Below are 9,457 nucleotides of genomic sequence, written 5' to 3' on the forward strand. Positions count from 1 at the left end.
AGACCCCTGGTTTAGAATGATTGTTTTTAGCTGTGTGTCACATACAACAAATCATCCTATTAAATAAAATCAGTCTTTAAATCTTTGTATTCCTGTCTGCACATGTATCACTTTTATTTATCATTTTTTATTTACTCTCATAGTCAGGTTGATCTTTTATTGAGGTCCTTTGCATTTTTTGTGGGATTGTGTGGGAATTATAGTATCCTTTTGTTTTTCTTCTCATTAATGAGCTACTACTGACTCAGCCCCTCCCACATGAAGCTCATTCATTGGTTTCCGCTGTCATTCTTTTAGCGTGTTCTCATCTTTTCTCTTGTCCGAGGCTTTAAGACGATTTTCTTCAGAAACTCACAGCACTGGCCTCAGCACTCAACTGACTCGAGTCTTGTGAGCTGCTAACCAAGTCTCATGAGCCACAACTCAAATTTCGTGAGTCCTGATTCATGAGATTTGAGTCTAGACCCACAAGACTTGAGTCGCAACCTACGAGACTGGAATTGAGATTCACGAGATTTGAGTCACGACCGAGATTTTAATCAAGATCCACGAGACTTGAGTCCCGACCCACGAGACTCAAATCTCGTAAGTCCACACTCAAGTCAGAGGCGACCCACGAGACTTGAGTCGCAACGAGCAAGACTCGAGTCGCGACCTACCAGACTCGAATCGAGATTCACGAGATTTGAGTCACAACCAACGAGACTCAAATCTCGTAAGTCGCCACTCAAGTCAGTGGCGACCCACGAGACTCGAGTCGTGACCTACGAGACTTGAATTGAGATTCATGAGATTTGAGTCTCGACCAACAAGATTTCAATCAAGATCCACGAGACTTGAGTCGCAACCTACGAGACTTGAATTGAGATTCACGAGATTTGAGTCGCAACCAATGAGATTTTAATCTAGATCCTCGAGACTTGAGTCCCGAACCACGAGACTCAAATCTCGTAAGTCGCCACTCAAGTCTCCTGGGTCGTGACCCACAAGACTTGAGTGGCGACTCGCGAGACTTGAATCGAGATGCTCTAGATTTGAGTCGCTACCCACAAGAATTAAGTTGCTACTAACAAGGTTTGAGTCTCGACCTACGAGACCTGAGTCACGTGAGCCACCGGCCGGAGCTGTTTTAGTGCCTGCTGTCTCTTGAAACTCAAGTCGATTGTAAAGTAACAAACTAGAATGTTTCCTTCAGAACACCAACCCGTTAGATTGAATCACCAATGAAAATTCTGCCTTTTACGTCTTGGTTTTAGTTTTATTCTTCACGTTAATGTGAAGTGGAGAAATTTACTGATCTGAGATGAACTTTTTGTATGTTTACATCACCTTTTAACTCTGAGCTTTGGCTTCAATGTTGACGTTCTTCAAATTGTCGTAACTCTTCGATCGTTTACGCAATTAGCATAACTCTGATTCTGAAGTAAAGTAACCGATATACAACGTTTAATAGGGCTTTTTTTTTTACTTCAGCATCCATTGAAATTATGTCAATTCCTTAACAGTTGTAGATTCAAAGAACTGGTGAGTTATTGTGATTTGGTTCAAGTTTTAAAAATCACAAAGAAAAGTAAAAAAAAAAACATTGTTGGTGATCAGAAACCAAAGGTTTGAACCTTTTCTCCTCTTCTGGAACGTCTTCCTCAGGGGTCCAGCAGCGAGTACACCGGTTTCATCAAAGTTCTGATGGATCTGCGGCGGCCCGTGACGGTGCGGGGGGGCCATAAAGGAGCCACGGTTTCCGAGGAGGCGTTCTACCTCCCCCAGGAGGTCAACATGATCCTGCACATCAGCTCCAACACCACGGCCAGACAGGTGGGAAACACGCTGGAGCGCCGTCGTTTGCAGGCGTAAAGGTCTTTTCTGCATCAGTATGGCTTCAGAACAACAAGTCAATACTAATACAAAAATATTAGTTTATTAATGAAACTTATTTTTTTTTAAATAAACAGAAAACATCTGAAATATTTATAAATATGTTATTTTAGAGTTGCTTTAGATGAAGGCAAAAACCTGTTTTTTGTCGAATTCTGCTGTGAATAAACTAAATTTATTTATTTTTAGCTCCAAACTTTCATAAATGAAAATAATAACTATGACTGTTCTCCTTAGACGGTTTAAAGACAGTTCTGGATTATTTTGTTCAAATGTTCCTCTTCTTGTTCTTTTCAGCTGATACACTGAATGTTTCTATACGTTGAGATTTTAGTGACTGACGTTGTTTCTAAACATGAAACGTGTTTTGATTTACTGAAACATTTTCTGTTTTCTGTGAGTAAAGCTGAATAAAACCAGCAGACCCCAAACGCATCATGAACCGTTGTTTTCGTTCAGGTGGTCGTCGCTCTTTTAGGGAAGTTTAAAGTGGTCGACAACCCGGCCAAATACGCGCTCTACAAACGCTGCCGGAGGGACGAGCAAGGTGAGACTCGCCGTGTGTGTGGGAACGTGCACACCTGTGTGTATTTGTGCGTTTCCACTACTGTTTGTTTGTATATGTTCACCTAAGTGTGTGTTTGTGTCTGTCCATGTGCACGTGTGAGTACGAGTGTCTCTGTGTGTTTGTCTATTCACACGTGTTTCTATCCATGTGCTTGTGTGTGTGTGTGTCAGTCACTTTGTGCGTTTGTGCATGTGTGTGTCTTTGTGAGTTTTTATATTTGCATTTGTGCACGTTTCTGTCTTTGTGTGTGTATCTGTGTGCACATTTTAGTGAGTGTGCACGTGTGAGTGTCTGACCATGCCCTTGTGTGCATGTCTGTCACTTTGTGTGTTTGTGCATGTGTCTATGTGAGTTTTTTTACTTGCATTTGTGCGCGTTTCTGTCTCTGTGTGTGCGTGTGTGTGTGTGTGAGTATCTGTGTGCACATTTTAGTGTTTGTGTGTGTGTGTGCACGCACATGTCTGTCAGTGTGTGAGTCTGTGTCATTCCAGTGCTTTTCTGCTGACACAGCACTGATGGCCTCCTTGTGTTTGGGGTGTGGGGGCGCTCCGCCTTGTCAGATGCCCCCCCCCCCGCCCCTCCCTCCCACACACATGCACAACACCAACCACACACACAGTGAGTGTATAAATACAGTCCAGAGAATGAGCAGCTGTTGGCGTGTGCGGTTCTGTCGTATCATCTCTAAAACGTTTGTGATCGACCGTCTGTCGGCTTCAGTCTCTGACCAGAATCTGGACTCATTCGGCTGGTTTCTGGTTCTGTTTCTGCTGGTTTGTCGTGAATCTGGAGACGATCAGCTGCTAATAAAACGTCTAGACAGACGCCTGACAGCAGATGGATGCTGGGATACGCTCCGCTTTTAATGAGTGTTTGTTAAAGAAAACCAGTTCTAGAGACGGAGAAACATCAGAACTAAAACTAGTTTTTATTAGTAAAAAGAATCATTTTAAAATAAGCTTTTATTTTGAAAGTTAATTAAAAAAAACAATATTTTAGCTGCACAGCTTTTACATTTTTACGACTTTTCTACTTCACTGCAAATAAAATCATAGAAGTTTATTGGATCGGGTCGTTTTTTCCTTCATGAAAACATCTTTTTGTCTAAAATATTTCATTTTTTAATGATTTCAGACACTTAAAGTAAGAAGTCGTGAATACTTTTTGCAGGTTTGTTTGGACTCATCCGCGGGTTTGTGTTTGTGTTGCAGTGTATGTGTGTAAACTGGCGGAGGTGGAGTGTCCGCTGTTTCTGCGTCTGTTGGCCGGACCGGACCCGGACTCGCTCAGTTTGGTTCTGAGGGAGCAGCAGACCGGAGAAGTCATGGTAAAAGAATCTTCTCTGTGCTAACATTTACATCTTTCTAAATAGCATCTTTATTAGTCCAGAAGTAACTTCATTCCACGATACAAACACATAAAATAAAATACCACAAAAAATGTTATTAATTAAAATTTCTTTGATGCTTTGTTACTGTTACTTGTTTAACTGTTGGTATAAATTTTGATTATTTTTACCAAAAAGTTTACATTTTAAAATATATTTTTGACATTTTATTTATATTTCCTGAATTTTTAAAATCAGTTTTCTAAATATAATTTTTTTTTTCATTTGTTTTTTGCCTATTTTATAATCTTTCGTTACGTTAGCCTCCTTCCTTTTGTTTTTTGTTTCATTTTTATGCTTTCATTGTTTTTCTTTTTGTCCTTTTGTTTCCTGTTGTGTGAGAAATAAAAAAAAAAAATTATGAGAATGAACGGCTAAATTTGAGTGTCGTGATTTTAAATTTTTTAACAGATGAGCTTTCTGTTGATGTTCTTTGAATATATCTTCAACCATTTTTGACTAGAACGTAATTCCAACTGATTGTAAAGCTGAGAAAAGCAGCAACATTTTATCGTAGTGAATTTTTTATGTGATTAACGTAAATCAAAGAATTCTGAGAAAAGTGGCTTTGCACCGATATACAATAAAACAGTAGTAATGTGCAAACACAGTTGACCAGAACTGAGAGGGATAAAAGCAACTTGCGTTAATATGCAACACTTTACTACAGTCAAGTGTTTACGTAATTAACGTAGACTTACTTATTCTAATGTAGAAATAAATAGAATTCTGTCATGGATAAAAGTGGTTTTGTGCCGGTATGCAACACTTAGTGAAGTGCTTATGAAACAAACATAAACCTACCTATTCTGATGTTAAGAAATCAGCTTTACGTCAAAATGCAACACTTTACAGTAGTGAAATGTTTACGTAATTAACGTAAACCGACAAAACTGGCTTTGTCCCGATATGCAATGCTTTACCAGAGTGGAGTGTTTATGTTACTAATGTAAATTAACGGATTTCAAAAAACAGATTTGTACCAATATGCAATACTTTACCATAGTGAAGTGCTTGTGTAATTAACACAAACCTAGTTATTTTAATGTAAAAAATAAGAATTGCATCAAAATGCAACACTGAACTGGAGTGAAGTTTTTCGTATTTAACATAAACTGACAGATTCTGACATAAAGAAGAGCAGCTTTGTGCCGATATGCAACACTTCAACATAAAAGTCATCATTTTTCTCAGCTTCAGAATTCTATGGAATTGTGTTAATTGTGTAAACGGCCAAAGAGCTTAAAGATAGTTTCTTATTTTACCATCACTGGTGATGTCTCAGGTGTTAAAAGGTTAAAACGGCAGCAATCATCAACTAAATATTTGTTCCCTAATGAATAAAAACAAAAGTTTTCTTCGTATTTGTGGAAAATAAAACCAATAAGTATTTGTTTTCCTCCTCAGTGGGACGCCTTCTCCATCCCAGAGCTGCGAAACTTCCTGCTGATCCTCGACAAAGAGGAGCAAGAACAGAAGGAGGCGCTCGTCCGCCGCTACAAACTTTACCGGAACAGACTTGAAGAAGCGCTCAGGCAGCACAGAGGGCCGCCGCACAGAGTTTAGCCTCTCTGAAACAGAACTGCTGCCCCCTACAGGGTCGGAGGAGGCGCCGTTTAGTCCGCGGACTCTGGAGAGGATCAAGTGCCTGGAAGGTGGGATGAAACGGAGGAACTCTGAAGGAAGGATGAGCAGAACAGACGGATGTTTCGCCAAAGACTGACTCCACTGTGCCAAACGGATCCATCCTCTCTCTGTTCATCCCTCCGCTCTTTCCCACTCTGTCTGCTGTCGTTTAATTTATGCACTTCTTCAGTTTCCTCCTTCTCCTTTACGTTAAACTTGTGAAAGACTCGAGGCCATATGTTGGGTTATTTTAATTTAATTTGTTTGTTTTAAAGGTCTGTACAGATTTTTTTATTTATATGGGTGAATCCTTGATTGTTTTTTTTCTTTTTTTTACAGAAAGTCTTATTTTATTTGATCTTAAAGACGCAGAAAATATAATTTTTTTTTTTTACACAGACAGAGAAAAATGTATTCACAAGATGGAAAGACGATACGGGAATCAAACTACAGCTTAGGAAAAGTTTGGGTTTTAAACAACAAAAAAAAAATTTATGTTTGCTCAATCAGGTCAGAAATAATCAAAAATAGCTGAAATTTATGCTAAGTAATTACATTTTCTTTAAAGCAACAAACACATTTTTGTTAAATTGTATGGAATTCCAAGTGTGCCAAAAATATACTTTTTTTTCTTTATTGTAAATTATATTTAATATATTAAAAATATAATTTTAATTGTAGTTATAGTACGGACAAAAAATCAGCTATTAAGTTATTTGTTTTTTTTTTGGACAACAACAAAAACATTTATAGTAAATTTACCCATAGTCTGCCGGGTGTTGTTTTTTTTCCCACCAAAATATTGGGTGCTCTGTTTTATTGTTTACATTCTTTAGATCTATAAGACTTTTTTTGTGAATCAGGTTTAATCCGGCTCATAAGATGGTTTCTTTTGTTATATTAATCATATTTGGGTTTTTTTATACATTCTTCTTTTTTTGTAAATTAATTGTTTCATAAGTGAGGAACAAAGATAATGATGGTTTCAGACACTGAAAAATTCAAATAAGCTGCAAATTAGGGCAAAATCTACTGAGATTAACCCCTAATTTTTTCTTAATAGAAAAAAAATATGCTATTTAGATGCTATTTTTGAAATATTTTTTTATTTAGTACTGTAGGTATTTTGTTAATTTTGGCATTCTTATGACTCCATACTTTAAATTGTACTGTCTTTTTTAATTTTGGCATGCTCCTGACTCCATACTTAAAATTAGTACTGTAATTATTTAGTTAATTTTGGCATTCTTCTGACTCCATACTGAATACTGTACTGTAGTTGTTTTTTGTTTTTTTTTTTGGCATGCATCTGACTCCATACATGGTGCAGATGAAGGTACAGAGAAACCTGGAGAGTCACATTTGGGGTTGAAGTGACTGGAAATGACCTTTTGGCGTTAGGTATGGTCACATGATCAAAGGACTAAAGCTTTGTGAGCGCAGGAAGTTGTTTGTGGTGGCGTGAGACAGGTTTTTGGAGGTTGACGGGACGGTTTAGAGTACGTAGTTTAGATACGAGAAGGCAGGGGAGCAGACGAGGAACAGAAAATGAGTTAAGGAGCAGCGTGACTGCGGCCTTTGGGACGATGAAGGGATCTTTTTGTCAAACCACGAGTCCCTTTTTAATCATCCGCTCCATCACTTTATTGCATTTGAGGATCTGTGGAGGTGCTGATGGAGCGGGAACACAAGGCCGCTTTGTTGCTCCCAGCTCGTCTGTCTGCAGAGGTTTTGAGCTTTTATGCTTTAGAAAAACAAAGACAGGAGAAAGAAAAGATGTTAGAAAGTGAAATGAAAGGATCAAAAAGTATTTCAGTGTAGTAGATGTAGGTCGCTCACAAAGACGGTCCTCTTGGTTCTGTTGCGTCTCACTAAACACCAAAAAAGGTTGTTTTTGTTCTAAAATCTTATTTTTATTTTTTGTTTAAAGTCATTTCTGACACAATCGTATAAATTGGCTCCAAAAAACGAGTTTCTGCAGCTGCTGAATGACGTCAGACTGACGGCGCTGCAGCTCCGCTGAGCAACGTCGCCATCTAGTGAGCAAATCCTGCAACTCTTCTGATTTCTGTGTCAAACTGATAGAAGTTTTTTTATTTTACTTTTACAACCAAAGATGTTTTTGTGGTCTTGCCTGGTGCAAAAGTCTTCTAGAGGCCTCTTCCCACTGGAGGGAAAAATCATAAAAAATTATTTATAGATTTTTTTTAAAGATTTATTCTTCTATTCAACACTGGGTTCGTTTTCTTTGTTTTTCCAAAGAGCTTTCTTTAAAGATTAGCATTTTACAAGCGGCTGAGAACCAAAGCCTTAAACTTAATGGACAATCGTGTAGCATCATGGGAAATGTAGTTTCCCTGGTTTATGTGGCCCATGGGGAGCTGTTGAAGCGGAAATGTTTTTTTTTTTTTTTTCATTTTTACTTTTCGGTGTAAAAAAAAAATCTCTGAGAAATATAATCAAAAATGCCAACAGAACTTCATTATTATGATGAATAATTGTGTTGGTTTGAGTTTATTTAGTTTACCGATCCTGTAAAAATGACATTAATTGATGCTCAAACTTGTAAAGGAAATTTCACAAATGTCAAACCCGAAAAATGTTCAGTTGTTGGAATAAAAACCAAATGAATTTCTGTCTGTTTTCGTCTCGGTTTTATTACAAATGATGTGCAGATGAACGGGATCAACTTCGATTTTCCTACTTTCTTAAATTAAGGGGAAAAAAATTCATCATCGTCATTTATCAGAAACGAACAATGTGGACCATTTGATGGACCGTTTCTATATTATATGTTTATATATATTTCCCACGATTGTACAAGAACAATAATACACAATTTTCTTTAAAGGAAATTAACTGGAAATAAAAACTCTACCTGAATAATACACTTTTCATATCAATAAAATGGTAAAAATTAATTTTATTTTATGATCACAGCTATATCTCATATACAACTTGCTATTCCCAAACTAAATTCATGGAGCTTTTTTTTTTTTGGTAAACTAAGAAATATTTATTTATTTATTTATTTATTTTTAATGAGCAGTCAACATCTGGTTTCCAAGAGAAAATATTATTCAAAATAAGACAAAAAACAGAATAAATGTGCTTTAACTTATAAGATTCTTAAAATATGATTGAGGAAATAAAGTACGGCAGTCCCAACCTATTTCTAATACATATATATTTATTATTTATTTATTTATTTTTTAGTGAATTTATTTTGTATTAATATTCCTTCAGGATTCTTGAGTGTGGTGTGTCAAACATTTTGATTTATATTAAAACTCAAAGTAAAAACAATTGAGTTGGTTGATCTTTGAAATAAACTTCTACAACAAACACAAACTTCTGTCATTGTTCGATTTGCAATCTGACAGAGCAAATTCAATTTTTTGTAAAAGTCTTAAAATTTTCCTTTTTTCAGGGCGATGTTTGTAAAAATACTTTATAATTTATGTATAAAAGCTGCCACGTTTAAAAGTTATTCACCAATTTTTAAAACTAAGAATTGTAAGGTTTTCCATTTTTAAGCTTCTATTGCTTAAAATGTGTTATAGGCAAAAATGGGTAAAAATAAAAATGCAATTAGTTGTTTATTTCTAATTATTTGACAGGTTCAGGAATTTTGTTTCTTGTAGTACATAAAGATTTTATTTCCTATTTCAAAGGTTCAGCAAATCCAGTGGTAGCCAAAATGGGCGGAGCTTATGATGCCTTTGTTTTAGCATAAGTAAAAAGTTGTTAAAGTTCTGAATGATTTAGATATTTAAACTGTCAGGTATATCATCTTTTTAAATAACGCAAAAAATAAAAATTCTAAATTAGGTCGTTAACTGAACATATAAGCTATGACTATTGTTTCTATGCTTTAAAAAATTGAAAATCTAAATTTTAACATAAGAATTGTTTCATTTTAAATAAAAAAAAATCTCACTAGTTTAATTATTTTACTGGTTTTATTAACTTGGGTTTATGAAGGATGCTTGAAGGTAAAT

At 36.2% G+C, this 9,457-nt stretch overlaps 1 protein-coding gene across 1 annotated transcript in view; it reads left to right on the forward strand.

Moving 5' to 3' along the window:
• The window catches only part of rassf3 (Ras association domain family member 3), a 69,096-nt gene extending 61,005 nt beyond the window's left edge, over window positions 1-8,091 (forward strand). The window contains exons 4-7 of the mRNA XM_024290788.2: window positions 1,648-1,815; window positions 2,335-2,422; window positions 3,655-3,770; window positions 5,238-8,091. Of these exons, the coding sequence (XP_024146556.1) occupies window positions 1,648-1,815; window positions 2,335-2,422; window positions 3,655-3,770; window positions 5,238-5,396 (531 nt within the window). The 3' untranslated portion in view covers window positions 5,397-8,091. The remainder of the gene's footprint in view (window positions 1-1,647; window positions 1,816-2,334; window positions 2,423-3,654; window positions 3,771-5,237) is intronic.
• Window positions 8,092-9,457: the final 1,366 nt, after the last annotated feature.

Source organism: Oryzias melastigma, linkage group LG23, assembly GCF_002922805.2.
Source record: "Oryzias melastigma strain HK-1 linkage group LG23, ASM292280v2, whole genome shotgun sequence".
Classification (NCBI taxonomy): domain Eukaryota; kingdom Metazoa; phylum Chordata; class Actinopteri; order Beloniformes; family Adrianichthyidae; genus Oryzias; species Oryzias melastigma.